Source organism: Protopterus annectens, chromosome 3.part0 (genome assembly GCF_019279795.1).
Source record: "Protopterus annectens isolate FY-2018-M chromosome 3.part0, PAN1.0, whole genome shotgun sequence".
NCBI classification, from domain to species: Eukaryota; Metazoa; Chordata; order Ceratodontiformes; family Protopteridae; genus Protopterus; species Protopterus annectens.
In genome coordinates, this window is record NC_056731.1 from 993499980 (window position 1) to 993519032 (window position 19053).

Consider the following 19053-nt stretch of genomic DNA (forward strand, 5'->3'; position numbering starts at 1 on the left):
TTTATGAGGGATGGACAGGATAAAAATATCAGGCAAAATCATGGACATGCTGGAAAAATCATGTACAGATAGGTAATATTCAGTGATATTAGGCAAAATCAGAGATAATTAAGAATTATGGATTTAGTGCTACATGTCATATGATTGTGTGACAGTGAAACTGAAGCATTTGCTTCCATATAAAATGAATGCATAGAGGTTTGAGGACCAGATTAACAAATAAAGTGTAACTAACCTTAAAACTGAACATTAGATAAAACAAAAAAAAAATACAAGTAAAACTGACCCTGTCTGAAAATTCATCTCTTTGTACACCTTTGCCCATCATGATGACTAGGGAATCGACTCTGCTGTTCTTAACATGATATCAGCACATCAGCAAGGAAGCAGAACTTCCTGCAGATTAATCAACGAGGGTGGAGTATATTATGGCCATGGAGGGCAGATTTTGGAAGAGATCTTCCTTTAAGAATCCAAACTTAAATGAAAGAAAGTCAAGATAAGCAACTACTGAGGAAATACATTTTCAGAACCAATAGGCTACTTGATTTTGTCAGTTTGCATGTGATCTTTAATGTCTCAGTGGGGGATGGGGCAGACAGAACAGGAGAACAGAAGGCACTAGAATGCAACTTTAGGCATGTAAATGATAAGCAGAATATAAAATTGTAGGGCCAAAGCTGTAATATCAACACTGTAAAAGCAGTGAAGCACACATTCTGTTGTAGAATAAAAGTACTCCCACTACTGAAATTCTACTGTAGTTTAAGGCACCAGACATTGAAGAAATTTACCAGTGACAGCATTTATGCAGTAACAAATGACTAAATAAGGCTCAAATCTGGCAGTAGTACATAGTTCTGCCACGACTGTGAATGAAACTACAAGACTAAGGCTCAACAGGTTTTAAAATGCATTTAGCATTTACAAGTAACTCTACTTGTGGAGATAGAAGGGTGGTATAATGCAGAAACACAGGCCTCCCACAATTGCAATTTAAGCTACAAGACTAAGGTCCCAGAATAAACTAAAAATGCAAACAGATATTTTTGGCTAAAATTGGAAGTTCTATGAGAGGTGGACAGGATAAAAATATGAGGCAAGAATCAAGGATATGCTGCAAAACTCATGGACAGATGAAATGTAATATTCAGTGATGTCAGGTAAAATCAGAGATAATTAAGAGTTATGGACTTAATGCTGCATGTGATATGATTGTGTAACAGTGAAACAGAAGAAGCCTTCACATTTGTTACCACGTAGTATGAATGCAGAATGCATGGGGAGTTGAAGAGAAAATTAACTGACAAAGTGTAACTAACCTTAAAATTAAAACTAGACAAAAAATACAAGTAAAACTGACCCAGTCTGAAAATCCTGTCTGTGTACTACTGTATCTCCCTTTCTGACTAGGTAATGGACTCTGCTGACCCCAGTATAATGTCAACAAATCGTCAAGGAAATAGAAATTCCTGCAGATTAATCAACAAGGGTGGAGCATATTATTACCATGGAGGACATTTTTTGGAAGAGCTCTTCCTTGAAAAGAAAAGTGAGAATGCAAACTTAAATGAGAAAAAGACAGCCAATATATGCAAGTACTGAGGAAATGTATTTCTAGTGCAAATAGTCTACTTTAATTTCATCAGTCTGCACATAAGTTTTAATGCCTCAGTAGGGAAGGGGGTGGACACAAAGAACAGGGGGACAGAAAGCATTAGAATGCAACTTTAAGCAGGTAAAGTCGAATATAAAACTGTAGGAGCAGAACTGGATTATCAATACTGAAGCACAAATCCTGGAACAGAAACATACAATACACTCACTATTGAAATTCTAAAATGGTCTAAGACACCAGACTATGTAGAAATTCATATGTAAAAATGTTATGGGGGAAATGCAGTAATAAATGGCTAAATAAGGCTCATCTCTGGCAGTTTGCCACAACTGTGAATGAGACCACAACACTAAGACCCAGCAGGGTTTAAAATACAGCTAGCTTTAATAAGCAATTCTACTTGTGGAGATAGAAGTATGGCATAATGCAGAAACACAAGTGTCCCACAACTGCAAATTAAGTTAGAAGACCAAGGTCCCAGAACAAACGTAAAATGCAAACAGATAACTTTTTTGGCTAAAACATGGGAAAAAAAGGAGAAAAGTACAAAGAGGTATCACCACACAGGTCACTATAAGTGCAACTTAAGTATTTGAGCAGAATTTAAATATTTTTTTTCTGTTTTCTTTTTGATAGAAAGCTTGTTGCAAACAGTTCAGGGCTTTTCACATCTCTCCGAGTCTTGCATACACACACACACACACACACACACACACACACACACACACACACGTATGTATTACTAGATTGTATACAAAATAAATATACAGTGTTTACTACAGAACTCTATCCTTCATTTCTGAACCTTCAAATCCCAACCAGTCAGCTGATCCCTTTACCTCTGCAGATCATAGTGACTATGGCACACCTACTGCCAACATCGGGGATCCCTGTCAAGGATGACAGGTGCTTCCCCAAATCCTTCTAGGTATCAGTTATTTCCATTTGTCACCAGTAGTGATCTGATCTAATTTTCAAAGGTATAACTGTTCCAGCAGATAGTGAAAGATTTTGGACTCCTTCTTTGACCAACTTGGGGCTCTGCCCTGGGCTGTCGTACTAATAAGATATACAAGTCTTATGCAGGATATACTAGGATCTGAGACACACCCATTGGGAAGTGACATCATGCTGCTCTGCCCTTACACCCATATAGGGCTGCTTCCTATTGAAAAGATAACTGTGGAACTGATTTCTATAATAGGGTATGTAGTCCCATGTAGTTCCATTTTTTCAGTTATATTTTCTTTTGCTAAGTAAATAGAAAAATTCCCAGAATGTAATATTAGGATAGGTGTTTGTCCTTGCAGTTTTTATTTTACCTTTTAATGTATTTTTTTTTAAGAAACTGTAATATTGTAAGGTGGTGTGACAACAGCAAGAGAGTTAACTCTGGCCTTACCAATCTTAGAAAGCATACAAGCCATGCACTTGATATAGCAAGCTGTAGTAAGACGGATGAGTGAATAGCACTCATGCGTGTATACAGCGGAGCTTGCGCCCTACAAGCTGAATGCATTTATGCCTATATTTCAACTACCCCACCATTAACTGGGAAAACTACTCATGTACCAACTTTTTTGCTCAACGTTTTCTGGAATTCATAAATTCCAATGCCTTGGATCAACTTATTCACACCCCCACCAGGGGCAGCAATATCCTAGACCTGGTCATTACCAACATGGGCAATCGGTGTTCCACACCAGAGGTCAATTCCTTGTTGGTCAGATCCGACCAAAAGCTAATGACTCTAGATATCCACATCCCTCCCCCACCCTCAGTTAGGGAAACCACTGTAAAAAAACTTCTCCAAAGCCAACCTCACACTTCTTAAGACAGAAATGGCAAACTTCATGACACCCATGCAGACAGACAATAGAGGTACAACTGCTGAATCCTACACAAATGCACTTTATAAGCACTTACACGAGTGCATGGATCATGCTATCCCTAATAGAACCAAGATGCTATCCTCCAAAAAAAGGAAGCCAATCTAGAGGTCCTCTGCCATAAACAAACTCTACAACAGAAGAAAAAAACTGTTGCAAAAAAGAGTAAAATCCCATGACTGGAGGAACTCCCTGGTCAACCTCAGTAGAAGCTGAGATCCCTCATAAACTCCTCCACAAAAACAAAATTGCCACTGACTCTAAAGACAACCACAAAGCATTCTATAGCTATGTCAAGAATCTCAATGGCAACACTCAGATCTGCTTTTGTTACAGCACAATGGCACTAAATATACAGAACCAACTGATATTTCCAACATCTTGGCCGATAGATTCAGTGCTAACTTTACCCCCCTCTCACCCCCTAGAGGGCCCATCTCTATACTGGAAGAATGCAAAGTTCCTATGATCACAGCTGCACAGGTAAAAAACACACTCTCCAAAGCCAAGAACACAGCATCCATGGGACCTGACAATATCCCAGGTTGCGTTCTACATGAACTACAGAATGAACCGGCACCTTGTCTAAGTACCATGTTCAATCATAGCCTCACCTCAGGCTTTGTGCCCACTGAATGGTGCACCACAACGGTTATCCCACTCCACAAAGGGGGAGCCATGATGGACCCTGGGAACTACCGCTCCATTAGCCTGACGAGCCTGGTCTGCAAGGCCATGGAATGCATCATCATGGAACTCATAAACAAAGACATTGGTAATCTCCAAACTCTGGACCCTACCCAGTTCGGGTTTGTAAAAGGCAGATCATGTCTCCTAAACCTGATTGACTTCTTTGAAGCAGTCACCAAAGCCACAGATGAGGGTAAGGTGGTTAACACAGCTTATCTAGATCTCGCCAAGGCTTTCGCTACCATCCCCCACTCTGGAATTATAGATAAGCTCACTAAACTAGGTATAAATCCCTATGTCACAAGATGGGTTGCCAACTGGCTCACGGACAGAACCCACACTGTGAAAGTAGCAGACTCCAAATCCAACTTCAGACCAGTGACAAGTGGAGTACCACAGGGTTCAGTCCTGGGTCCTCTCCTGTTTGGTACCTACTTCTCTGAAGTACAGGCTAACACAGAAGGTCTTTGGCTGACAAAGTTTGCAGATGACTGCAAACTAGGAGCCATAATTGAAACTCCAAATGATGTGGACATACTACAAAAGGGCCTCACTGAGACAGATGCCTGGTGTCAAAGCCATGGCCTGAAGCTCAATGCCAAAAAGTGTATTGCCATCCCCTTTGGTAAAAACTTTGTACCCATGAACTACCACATAAGTGGTAGTCTACTTAATGCCGAAAGTGTGATAAGAGACCTTGGGACACTGATGGACAGTAGTCTCTCCTTTGATAATCACATCACCACAGTGGTCAGGAAATCCTACTACATGGCTCATCTCATCACAAAAGGTTTCTCATCCAGAAAAAAAGAGGTGATTGTTCCCCTCTACTCATCACTCATTAGACCCATTATAGAGTACAACGCCCCTTTTGGTATGTACCTCACAAGACATCTACAACAACTGGAAAGGCCACAGAAATACCTCACAAAGAGGATTACTGGCCTCAAACAGATGCCCTATGCAGACCGTCTCAAAAAACTCTATAGCATATCGCTTACTCAGAGGTGATCTCTGCCTAACATACAAAGCTATGTCAAACCCAGAGCTGTTGGACATGCTCCACTTAAAGAAATCCCAATCCCTCCGAGCTACACGCTCTAGGGACCTAAACCTTGTCACCACAATAAGCAGAACATTCTGGAGGGATAGAATCCTGTCCCAGAGACTTCCCATACCCTGGAACAGACTACCTATCTGTGTTAAACAGAGCTCCTCAGTAGCACTCTTCAAGAAAAATCTTGATGATTCTATGGGAAATAGGAAATTCACCCCAGGGATCACTTCTGTGGCTCTGCTCTACAGGGGCACAGGAAAATAATTTTCTTGGGTGGCGAAAGCCAGGGTACCTTTTTGGCTAGGCTTATATAGGCCCTAGGGCTAATAGCCTAGTACCTACCTATGAACCTATGAACCTATAAGAGGGGATACACATCTGTGCTAGAATGTCATTCATAGAGCTCAGTGTTGCTGACCCTTATCTGCATTAGAACTTCTCACATCAATCCCAGCTTACATCAGTCTGCCTCAGCCTGCCATTTTAAACTTCACTGGCCTCAGTTCTTACCTAGCGGTTCTTGAAAAGTGAGAATGAACAAGTGTTTATTAAAAGTAGGGAAAACCAGAAATTGCTAGGAAAGGCAATTATCAATGTACTCTACTGTGTTCAGTTTGAAATTAGACCATTTTTACTGGTAAGATATGATGTTTTATATTTTTTGATTACTTGCGAAATACTTGGGAATATAAACTGTGCATCTTCAGAGCTGTCTACATGTACCAAGTGTCTTACTTTAGACAAAAGTCTCTGGCAATGGGTAATGCCCAGGCTTATCTCTCTACCTGTAGACATTGAAAATAGGTACAAAGGCCCTTGAGAAGTAGGTAGAGACAGCCACAAATGTCCAATAACACTCATAGCTCATCCTACTTCTATCAGCACTGTTGGATGTTACTCAGAAACACAAGTTAAAAAAAAAACAAGGGTGTGTAAAATATAACCATATTATTAAAGACAGTGTAATACCTGTAGACTTAGATAAATGATATTGTAAAAATGTTCCCCATGCAGTCATTTATTTTTGTTTCTAAACTTGGAGATGTAACATGTAGGTCCTCTTTAAATTATTAGTCCCACTAGTATTTTGGTGACATAGCTTCATGTGTACTAATAGTGTGTGTGTGTGTGTGTGTGTGTGTGTGTGTGTGTGTGTGTGTGTGTGTGTGTGTGTGTGTTCAGAAAACTGCACAGAATTGTAAATCTGGCCTGAAAATTAGAATGCATGTCCATAAATAGGTACATTTTTTTGAAGGTATAAACCATGCCTGAAAAAAATAATGTTCCTCCAAAATAAGTACATTTGAGAGTTCTGCACCCAGGACCAGACTGCAGGCCACCTTAATTTAATGAACTACTGATATACACGATGTAATATTTTGTATATTGATTACCACACCCTTAAAGCAGAAACATACCAGCATATGTATTGCTTTTACTGCAGAGGACTACAAAACACAGGCATTACTGCCAACAAAGCTTAAAACCACAACTCAGAAGTAATACTTATATGTATTTATCACCAAATGTTCTTCTTGTGTTGTAATATGCTGGCATACATGATCATTAAAATATCATAAAAGGGAATATGTGTGATTTTCTAACAATACGTGATTGTAGGTATGAACCTATGAACCTATGAATACGTGATTGTAGGTTATAAAATGTCGTAATAGCAGCAGGGAAAAAAACTCAGGAGAGACAGTGTCTGTCCTGAGGTGAATCACATCCCCATGGATGTTCTGAAGACATATGGAAAATGCCTTTTTGAAAAAGGGGGACTAAAACAGGCAGAGAGAGCTAAAGTGTGAAATCAGATAATGGCTAACATTAATGCTGTAGGAGGAAGAAAATGCACCTTGACACGATATAAGAAAAGAGTCAGTGACATGGTAGCATGTGCCAGTACAAAGGCTTAGGCAGAATATAAGTGCTCATAGCATCACCAGTTGTGGCTTTTCCGTACTCCTACCTTTAATGCCAGATACAGTCATAAAGTGTACTGGTAAGGTCATCTGCACCAAGTCAGGAGCCTAACTCCTTAGTCAGTGACATGGGCTCAAACATTCAGTGCAATGAGGACATGTCATTACAAGAGGGTAGGACAACACCACACAGCTCATCTCAACTCTTTCTTATGCACAGCCCGAAACCCTTAATGAAGAGACTATGCATTCAGAGGTAGTAGTACCCACTGCTACACCTGCACAAAAAGGTGCCAAGTGAAGACATGTTTTGCAGTTATCTCCAGAAACATGCAAGGGCTTGGCTTCCCAACACCAGATTTACAGTGACATTGCTGAAGACCAGGCTACTCTCACTGAAAGTCAGGTAGAGACAGTCAGAGTACTGCAAAGTATATGTGAGGAATTGTGCCAGTACATTGGAATGGTTGTGACCAGGGATAATGTTGTGATGATTCTCATGTGCAGCATGGTGCCGTGCACAGTATCCATGTATAATGTTGTGATGATTCTCATGTGCAGCACGGTGCCATGCACAGTATCCATGTATAATGTTGTGATGATTCTCATGTGCAGCATGGTGCCGTGCACAGTATCCATGTATAATGTTGTGATGATTCTCATGTGCAGCACAGTGCCGTGCACAGTATCCATGTATAATGTTGTGATGATTCTCATGTGCAGCACGGTGCCGTGCACAGTATCCATGTATAATGTTGTGATGATTCTCATGTGCAGCACGGTGCCGTGCACAGTATCCATGTATAATGTTGTGATGATTCTCATGTGCAGCATGGTGCCGTGCACAGTATCCATGTATAATGTTGTGATGATTCTCATGTGCAGCACGGTGCCGCACAGTATCCATGTATAATGTTGTGATGATTCTCATGTGCAGCACGGTGCCGTGCACAGTATCCATGTATAATGTTGTGATGATTCTCATGTGCAGCACGGTGCCGTGCACAGTATCTGTGTATAATGTTGTGATGATTCTCATGTGCAGCATGGTGCCGTGCACAGTATCCATGTATAATGTTGTGATGATTCTCATGTGCAGCATGGTGCCGTGCACAGTATCCATGTATAATGTTGTGATGATTCTCATGTGCAGCACGGTGCCATGCACAGTATCCATGTATAATGTTGTGATGATTCTCATGTGCAGCACGGTGCCGTGCACAGTATCCATGTATAATGTTGTGATGATTCTCATGTGCAGCACGGTGCCGTGCACAGTATCCATGTATAATGTTGTGATGATTCTCATGTGCAGCACGGTGCCGTGCACAGTATCTGTGTATAATGTTGTGATGATTCTCATGTGCAGCATGGTGCCGTGCACAGTATCCATGTATAATGTTGTGATGATTCTCATGTGCAGCATGGTGCCGTGCACAGTATCCATGTATAATGTTGTGATGATTCTCATGTGCAGCACGGTGCCGTGCACAGTATCCATGTATAATGTTGTGATGATTCTCATGTGCAGCACGGTGCCGTGCACAGTATCCATGTATAATGTTGTGATGATTCTCATGTGCAGCATGGTGCCGTGCACAGTATCCATGTATAATGTTGTGATGATTCTCATGTGCAGCACGGTGCCGTGCACAGTATCCATGTATAATGTTGTGATGATTCTCATGTGCAGCATGGTGCCGTGCACAGTATCCATGTATAATGTTGTGATGATTCTCATGTGCAGCATGGTGCCGCACAGTATCCATGTATAATGTTGTGATGATTCTCATGTGCAGCATGGTGCCGCACAGTATCCATGTATAATGTTGTGATGATTCTCATGTGCAGCATGGTGCCGCACAGTATCCATGTATAATGTTGTGATGATTCTCATGTGCAGCATGGTGCCGTGCACAGTATCCATGTATAATGTTGTGATGATTCTCATGTGCAGCATGGTGCCGTGCACAGTATCCATGTATAATGTTGTGATGATTCTCATGTGCAGCACGGTGCCGTGCACAGTATCCATGTATAATGTTGTGATGATTCTCATGTGCAGCACGGTGCCGCACAGTATCCATGTATAATGTTGTGATGATTCTCATGTGCAGCATGGTGCCGTGCACAGTATCCATGTATAATGTTGTGATGATTCTCATGTGCAGCATGGTGCCGTGCACAGTATCCATGTCAGCATCCATGAAAACTCTTTTAAAAGCTTACCATCCCTCAGTGGCAACACAGACAGACGTGGCCTTGGATCAGCCTGCATGTATGGTGGATGAGTAGACCAGTCACCACATACATTTCAAGAAAATGCTGCAGGCAGTTGTGAATTCCCTCAGAAATAGGTAGCCAAGTCTTATTAGACTTCCACATTACGTGGTTAAACCTCTCAGTTAAGCTTTATGTCCTGCAGCATGGTTTGGTCAATGTCAAGAGGTCCACCTGTGTCACTCATTCATCTCTAACACATATAACATGACATTTGGGGGGTTTGTTTAGAGGCTTTAATACATAGAAACACATCAGGATGGATAACATCATCATTAAATATGAACAAACTAGTTAACAGACAGACCTTACATACATTCATGCTTACATCTCAACAGCTAACTACAAAATGTCACTCAAGCTTGCACGTGCTCAGTATTTATACTCTTGTACAAGCCCTTGGATAGCTTCTTAAAATATATACACACATATTGAATTACATCCTCCCTCTTAAAAAGATTGCCCTTTGAAAAAACAATATTAGAGCTAGACATGCATTACTATATACATTGGAAACAAAACACAATGTTCATGTCCAAGTTGCTTTGTATCTCCTACAGGGTTTGGATATGTGATCATATCTCGTAACATAATAATCTGGACCAAACTTAGCAACAGGGAGAGTCTGCAGTGCACAACTCATATCAGGAACTTCTGGACTCTTCATAGGAATGGGAATGTCCTCTGGAACCTCCTCTGAAATTGGAACATCGGACAACTCACTATGAGATAAAGAGTCTTTCTCACAGGCTATGTGCTGTGGTATAGGCTGGGACACTGGTCTAAAATGCTTTCAATTCTGCCTAAAAACTGCTTCTTCTGATTCCACAATGTACGATCTTGGCTCTGGACCAATATTCTTCACAACACCAATTCGGTCATAACCTTTGGACCTTTTCTGGTCTTATCAGAGTAAGACTTCTGGGATAGGCATTTCTTCAACAGATTGGCTTTCACTTTTCTGTTGTTCTTGGCACATGGAACCGACAATTGACTACTGATTGGTAATGTGGTTCTGGTTGGTCTCGACAGAAGTCTTTGAGCAGGTGAACCAAGATGTTTATCATGAGAAATATTTCTGAGAATCAAGAGATTCAGGAAACATCACTGTTATCTTGTTTTGACTTCTCTAGTAACTATTTTGCACTTTGAACTAGAACGTTCAATTCTGATAAACCATTTGACTGTGGGTACTCTGGACTGTTTGTGTCATGAGTAAGTCCCATTCTTCAGCAAATCTTTTGAACTGTTGGCTTGTAAACTACATGCCATTATCAGAAATAACTTTGTGTGGACTACCGTGGACTGCAAAATGACATTTCATCTTAGTAATGACAGTACTGGATGTGAGGTTGGGAAGTAGGTCAATCTTGAACCAAATGGAGCAAAAGTCTACTAACACCAAATAATGTTGACCATTCCACTCGAAGATGTCAGTGGCTACTGTTGACCAAGGTAGTTCCAGAATTTGGTTTAGCTGAAGTGTTTTTTTCTGTTGATGTGGCTTAGTACTATTACACACTGAACAAGATAAGTGCTATTTCAATGTCTTGTGACATAGAAGGACAAAATACTAGTCCTTTCACCCTTCTTTTGGTAGATTTGGTTCCTGGGTGACAGCAGTGCAAGATAGTAATGTAATCTGGTTGCAAGGACTTTGGAATATTTACTTTTGGACCTTTCAATATAATACCTTTGCCCGACAAAATCTCATCTCTGTAAGGAAAATAAGGCTGCACTTCTTGAGGTAAACTAGATTGCTTTGACGGCCATCTGTGATTGATAAAAGTGAATGAGCTTCTGTAAAACTGGATCTGTGGCTGTGTGATCTCTCAGCTCATCAAGACATGTGGAAGAAAAATTTCTCGCTTCCATAATCAACAAGCTTCGCACACCTTGCCAAATCAAACCTTTCACCTTGACACACTCTAGCAAATGTTTCTGCTGACATAACATTGCACTTGGAACCTGTATCAACTTTGAGCTTTATGGGTTTGCCATTTATCCAAACAGTACAAAATATTTCATTCTTTGCCCTTAAATCAACTGCATTGACTTTTTCATTAAGCACTGACACTCCATTAACATAAAGAGTAGAATTTCCACTGTTTAACTGATCAACTCGTTTCTTAAAATGTTCCCTTTTAATAAAAGAATGTGGGCCTTTTGATTTACAAAATCATTTGAAGTGATCCCATTTATTGCATTTGTGGCATTGTTGAAAAAAAGCTAAACATGTCTCCCTTTTCGATTCATGATTACCACCACAATTATGACAGTTGGCAAAGAAACTAGGTTGTGGCCCATGCTTTGAGTTTGTTGACTCACTCATACTTCACTGAGACTGTGTGAACTCTGGAATTTGCTAGAAAGCTCTGGGGTTTACCAGTGAGTGCTGCAGGGGTTACAGTTGCTGCCATGTGCTTGGGCCTCTTTCTTTTAACGTGATGCATACTATCAACATGAACTTTATCACTGTGCCTTCTAGAGCTATTCTCATTTGTAAGCATATTTGTGTGCTCTTCTGTAAGCTCGTATATCTGACAAAACTCAATGTCCTTATTCAAAGTTAAATCACTGTCATGAAGCAAAATCTTTCTTACAATGTCATCTTTTATACCACACACAAGTCTGTCCTTTATCAACTCATCCCTTAAATCACCAAATCTGTACATTTTAGCCTTATTTCTCAGGTCAGTTATATATGCTGCAAAAGTTTCACCAGACTTTTCATCCCTTGTGTAAAATAAGTGCCTTTCCATTGTAACATTTGCCTGGGGGTTACACATTTTTCAAAATTTACATCTTAAGCACTCTGGGTCCTCCTTTGACTCAGCTTGTACAACATTATGACGGTCCCCCCCACTCTCCTATACAGATAGCAGTAGGGTTGCCACCCCTCCGTTTTTTTTCCAGACTATCCTGAAATCAAACTGATTCTCTGGTAGTCCAGAAAACACTGTACAAACTCTGGTATTCTGTTTTTTTTTTTTTATAGATTCATAGATTAGTACTAGGCTAACTGCCCTTGTGAGCCATTTTAAGCCTAGCCAATTATCCCTCGTGAGATTCAAACACTGTACCTTATGTTTTTAAGGCAAACACCTTAACCATTAGGCCATCCTCCCAACTTTTCAAAAAGGAAACAGACTATCAGAGTTTGTAAATCGGCTGATTTACTATGCTTTTTTTCACAGAAAAACATAGTAAATCAGCCGAAAGCAGGCAGCAGGAACGAAGAAAGAGGGCATTCCCTGCCAAGTTATGTCATCGTGACATCACTAAATGGGCGGAATGTGGGCGGGAGAGGGGGTGGGGTGGGCGTGGTTACTGGTGACACGAGGGGTGTAGCTTTACTCCAGATTTAGCCACAAAGGAAGGTGACAACCCTAGATAGCAGGTGCATATGCAAATGAGCTTTCCCTTTCTATAGCTTCTGACCCAGCTAAATTGAGTAGAATAAATGCCTTTGTACAGTCATCTTTATCAGAAAATGCATCCTGTATGAAAATCTCGTACTGTTGCTCAAACACTCTCCAATTCCCAGCAATATTACTGTCAAACACAAGTGCAATGGGTTTTCGAAATCCATCTGCCATGCCCACAAAGTATACACAAACACACTGAAAATATGTCCCTTGTAATTATGTACAAACTGCTCTGTGAGCTTGTGACACCAGTCAAATGCACAACAAACTCTTCAAAATGCTTTACTTTGTGAAATATGCTCTGTCATGGCTGTACTCTGTGAAATAGTTTTACTGTAACACTGCACAAACATGCGAACACTTTATACACTTCTGATAACTTGGATATCTTTGCTTAATAAGAAAATGTGGTTGCTTCCCTTTATTTATTCATTTTATGCAATTCAGACTTTATTTCAAACATTTTCCATAGTAATTTGAATATTTTTATCAATATCATACGTATCTGTTTATGCAAAAATCATTTCGAACATTCTGTATGCCTCGTTTCATATTATACAAAAATAAATTAAGTCCAGGTACAGATTTGCTGTATCCAGGACTCTTTGTGAGCTTCTGAGCCCTCCAAGCCTTTCTGTGTTGGAGGGAAGCCTTCTAGCTTATCAGTGGGAGTGGTAAGCATTAGGTAGCCTATCTACCACAAGAGGAGTGGTTCCTGGCCCAGAAATTGTAGTTACTGGCCGTTTGGGCAGTTTTTTTCCATCTCTTTCAACTTTCTGGTTTAAAAGCTGCACTTGTGCTTGTTTCCCACCTTTCCTGTTACTAGTCTAGTCCAGATACAGAGTTGCTGTATCCAGGACTGTTGGTAAGCTTCTGAGCCCCGCAAACCTTTCTGTGTTGGAGGAAAACCTTCTAGCTTATCAGTGGGAGTGGTAAGCACTAGGTAGCCTGTCTACCATGAGAGGATAGGTTCTTGGCACAGAAATTGTAGTTTATTGACCATTTGGACAATTTGTCTGTCTCTTTCAACTTTCTGGTTTAAAAGACCACATCTGCGCTTGTTTCCCATCTTTCCTGTAGCTAACCTACTGGGTAGCACTAGAAAGCCTTAAACTGATACAAGTCTTCTAGCTTAGAAGAGAGACTTTGGAGTGATTAAGTATCAGTTTTCTGTACTTTCTTGCAGTACTTAACTGTTTTCTGCCTAAACGCAGATTTTCCAGCATTTATTGTGATTTAAAAGCTTGTTTTTTTCACATATTGTACTTATTTGACTGTCTGCACTTTTAAAAAGTTGTTTTTTGTTTAAATAATTTAACTGTTGTAGGCTACACACTAAAGTGCGATAGCCTTTTCTGATCGTTTGTAGTCGTTTAAAGCTGTTTTAAGTGTATTTTTTAGTGTTTTTGCATTATCTTTTCAAAAAAACAAAAAAAATCTAAAACAATTCCTTGTTTCCTGCCTTTCTAAGCTAGTATAGTCCAGTTTTCAGGCTAGTGCTGAATTCAGGGCTGTGATACTAGTTTCTGAGTTGCCCACACCTTACTTGGCTAGAAGGAAGTTTCTCTGTTCACCTGTGAGAGAGGGGAGATTTGAGCAACCTATCTGTCCCTGGAGGAGTGGTTCCAGCCCAGAAGTTAGTAGTTTATTGGCCATTTTGGGCTAATTTCTATCTCTTTCATTTCCCTACTATAAAAAACGCAGTTGCAAGGTTTTGCGCACCGGGCAGCGCCGGTTAACTATGGTTAAAGTATTCCTGGCTCCACTAAGTCTCCTCTTCAGTTTTTCCCTTGAAACTAGTCTAACTCTCAACCTAAGCACTCAAAAAGCATCCTGCAGCCTAGCACTTGCTCAGACCTAATAGCAAGCACTAATATACCCTGACACTGAGTGCCCAGCAGGGCAAGGCTCTTTATTCACCCCTCACCAACTATGCGACTAAGCAGCTCACCCTACTATTCAGGCATGACCAAAGGGCAATTTCAGGTGTACTTTCCAGTCCAGCTGGTGAATCTGGGTATCCTGAGGCAATGTTACAACTGCCTCATGTACACAGACAACCCTCTCCCCCTACCACAAAACACTGACATATGCGAGAGATGCAATTATGCAGCCAAATTGGAAGCTAAGCTGTCTCCACCCAAGACTGGAACAGACAGTCACGAGGAGAAGGTTAACACTTGCACCACACCTCCAGCTGCACACAGACCTACTAAAACAGCACTGACAAAAAATACACATAAATACACAAAATCATACTTGGAGGCTCTAAATAAAAACCTGCAAAAGCATCAGAGACATCCAAAGCAGACACCCAAACAACCTGCACTTCCTGTCACAAACCAAACAACACATAAAATACAAAATCAGTGTGCTGCACAATCATAGCCTTTAAGCGAAATAACATAGCTAACACACTAGTAATAGGTGACTCTATAGTCAGGCACACTGAAGTCCCACTCACTAGGCTGGACAAGCAGACAGTTACTGTTAGCTGCCTGTCAGGAGCCAGAATCCGCCACATAACACAAGCAATCAGGTCACTCCAGAACAAGTACAAATATGACTCTGTCATTGTTCATGTTGGTGTAAATGACCTGAGACGTACCTACCTGGACTACATGAAAAGAGACATGGAAGAGCTCTCTGATCATGTAGCCCAGGCTGGTATGACCCTGACCCTGAGTAGCATCCTGGCCTCACCAAGAATGATACCTCAGTATAAAGAAAAAATGATCAATTTCAACAATTGGCTAAGCTTCTGGTGTCATTCAAAGGGGATCCAGTGTCTGTCAGCCTGGGATGACATGCTCGACAAGCCACATTGCTTCGCAAGAGATGGCTTGCACCTGTCGCCCCTAGGCTTTCAAATACTGGCCAAGGCTCTTGCTGCCCCCATAGTGCCTTTTTTAGGCAAGGCTCAAAACTCAGACCCACCTCCGTAAATAGCACAATTAACAAAAAGCTGAGGGTTATGCTGCTCAACGCCAGGAGTTAGAATCTCAAAATGCACATGCTCAAAGCACTCCTCAGTATGGAGAACGTCGACATCTGTGCAGTAATTGAAACCTGGTTTAAGGCTCCAGAGACCATCCCAGCACTACCAGGCTACAACTAATACCACACATTTCGGCCACAAAACATGGTCCGAAACACAAAAGGAGGGGGTGTATCCATATTCATCAAGGATACCTACACCTCCAGGTTAGTGGTACAGCATGATATCTCTGAGATCATCCATGTGCAACTAACATCGGGCAAATCTGCAATGCAAATTGTGGCCTGCTACAGATCACCCTCCATGACCCAGGACCACCACTCCACTTTTCTGGAGACACTGGAAAACATGAAGGTCCTACCGAATACCCTGATATTGGGTGATTTCAATTACCCTAACATTCAATGGGAAAACTACTCGAGTACAAACTCCCAGACCCAGCGCTTCCTGGAATTCATCAATTCAAATGCCCTGGATCAGCTGGTAAACTCCCCTACCAGAGGTGAAAACATATTGGACCTGGTCATCACCAACATGGCCAACAGTTGTTCCACACCGGAGGTCAACCCGTCACTGGTTAGATCAGACCATAAACTAATCACTCTGGAGGTCCACACCCCACCACCATCCCCATCTAAGGAAACCACAGTAAAAAACTTTTCTAAAGCAAACTTCACCTTACTTAAGACAGAGGTGGTAAGTTTCATAGCCCCCACGCTAAAGGATAACGCTGCCCAAGATGCAGAAACCTTCACAAATGCACTCTATGAGCACCTACAAGGATGCATTGATCCCTAGCAAAACTAAGACTCACTCCTCTAAGAGAAGGAAACCAGTTTGGTGGACCTCTGCCATAAACAGGCTATACAATAGGTGGAGGAAACTAGTTCATAAAAAAAAGCAAATCCCAAGAAGGAAAGACATCCTGATCAGTATCAGTAAGAAACTAAAATCCCTCATGAAATCATCCAAGGCTAACTTCGAAAGAAAAATAGTCAAGGATTCAAAAGATAACCACTAAACCTTTTTTAGCTATGTTAATAATATAAGTGGCAACTCGCAGATATGCACTGAGCTAGTGCAAAATAGCACAAAATATACTGAACCTACTGATATTGCCAACATCCTGGCAGATAGATTCAGTACAAACTTCACCCCCCTCTCACCCCCAAAAGGGCCCTCAACAGTACTGGAAAAGTGTAGTGCCCCAAAAAAATCACAGATGCACAGGTGAAAACAGCCCTTTCAAAAGCCAAAAACACAGCATCAATGGGACCAGATGGTGTCCCAGGCTGCATCTTGCACAAACGACAGAACAAACTTACCCCCCACCTAAACATGCTGTTCAATCTCAGCCTCTCCACAGGCTACATGCCCATAGAATGGTGCACAGCAATGGTTATTCCTCTCCACAAAGGAGGGGCCACAACTGACCCTGGTAACTATCGCCCCATAAGCCTGACTAGCCTGGTCTGCAAGGCTATGGAGCGCATCATCATGGAACTCATTAACAAAGACATTGGGAACCTCCAAACACTTGACCTGACCCAATTTAGCTTTGTTAAGGGCAGATCATGCCTACTAAACCTGGTTGACTTCTTTGAGACAGTCACCAAGGTCATAGATGAGGCAAAGGTGGTTCACACAGCCTACCTTGACCTCACCAAGGCTTTAGACACCATTCCCCACTCGGGTATTACAGGAAAAACTCACCAACCTGAACATAAACCCCTACATCACAAGATGGGTTGCCAACTGGCTTACAGACAGAACTCACATGGTAAGAATAGCGAGCTCCAGGTCCGACTCTAAACCAGTCACAAGTGGTTCCATCAAGGCTCAGTCCTGGGACCTCTACTGTTCAGCATATACTTCTCAGAAGTGCAGGCAAACACAGGAGGAGGACTATGGCCAACCAAGTTCACCGATGACTGCAAACTGGGAGCCATAATTGACTCTCCGGCTGACACAGACATCCTTCAAAAGGGCCTTTCTGAGACAGACATCTGGTGTCAAAGTCATGGCCTCAAGCTAAATGCCAAAAAAAGGCATAGTCATCCTGTTTGGGAAAAACAAAACACCCACAAATTACCACATAGGTGGCAGCCCCCTTAATACAGAAGAGGTAATAAGAGACCTGGGGACCCAGGTAGATAATAATGTCTCCTTTGACAATCATATTGCTAAAGCAGTTAGGAAATCCTTCTAAGTGTCTCATCTAATTACTAAAGGGTTTGCATCTAGAAATAAAGAGGTTATAGTGCCCCTCTACTCGTCACTCATTAGACCCATCAAAGAGTACAATGCCCCATTTTTGATGTACCTCACAAGACACTTCCAACAGCTGGAAAGACCACAAAAGTGCCTCACCAAGAGGATTACTGGCCCCAAATATATGTTCTATGCAGCCCGACTGAAAAAACTCCGGCTGTACTCAGTGGCATATCGCTTACTCAGAGGTGATCTCTGCCTGACTTACAAAGCCATGTCCAACTCAGAATTGATGGACATGCTCCACCTAAAGAAATCCAAGTCACTGCGAGCCACACCCTCTAGTGAGCTAAACCTCACCACAACAATAAATAGAACATGCTGGAGGGATAGATTCCTGTCACAGAGACTCCCCATGCTGTAGAACAAAATTCCAAACTACATTAGGCAGAGCCCCTCACTAAGACTCTTCAAGAGAAACCTTGACGAGTGGATGGGTAACAGAAAATACACCCCTGGGATCACTTCATTGGCTCTGCTTGATAGAGGATCAATTAATTAATCAATGGGTTGGCGAAAGCTGACACACTCTGGCTAGGCTTATAAATGCCCTCGGCCAGATAGCCTAGTACCTACCTATGAACCTAAATACTCTGAGCAAGTTTTAATACCTGAAAATAATTTCTGACCTGTTTTGCAAAGTTTACACATTCTAGGGATGATCCACTCATCTATATTCCACTAGCTCTAAGCAAGTGCCTCTAATCATTTTACCCAAGCCACCTTCAACTCCATGCCCCTTGGATATGCTGATTTCTGATTCCATGTCCTTTAGACATGCCGCTTCTGACACCATGTCACACGTTCATCTCTAACACATATAACAAGAAGGCTGGGGTTTTCATTTAGATGCTTTAATACATAGAAAGACATCAGGATAGATAACAGCATCATTAA

At 41.5% G+C, this 19053-nt stretch overlaps 1 protein-coding gene across 1 annotated transcript; it reads right to left on the reverse strand.

The window, feature by feature from the left end:
* Positions 1 to 8054: 8054 nt before the first annotated feature.
* On the reverse strand, positions 8055 to 8981 carry LOC122796968 (histidine-rich glycoprotein-like). Its single transcript, XM_044065739.1, has one exon. It carries the CDS (start codon positions 8979 to 8981, stop codon positions 8055 to 8057), a length of 927 nt encoding a protein of 308 aa, XP_043921674.1.
* Positions 8982 to 19053: the final 10072 nt, after the last annotated feature.

What these genes read in the sequence shown, in the direction of transcription:
- LOC122796968 (XM_044065739.1), bottom strand. Translation starts at nt 8,981, where the DNA reads ATGCTGCACATGAGAATCATCACAACATTATACATGGATACTGTGCGG.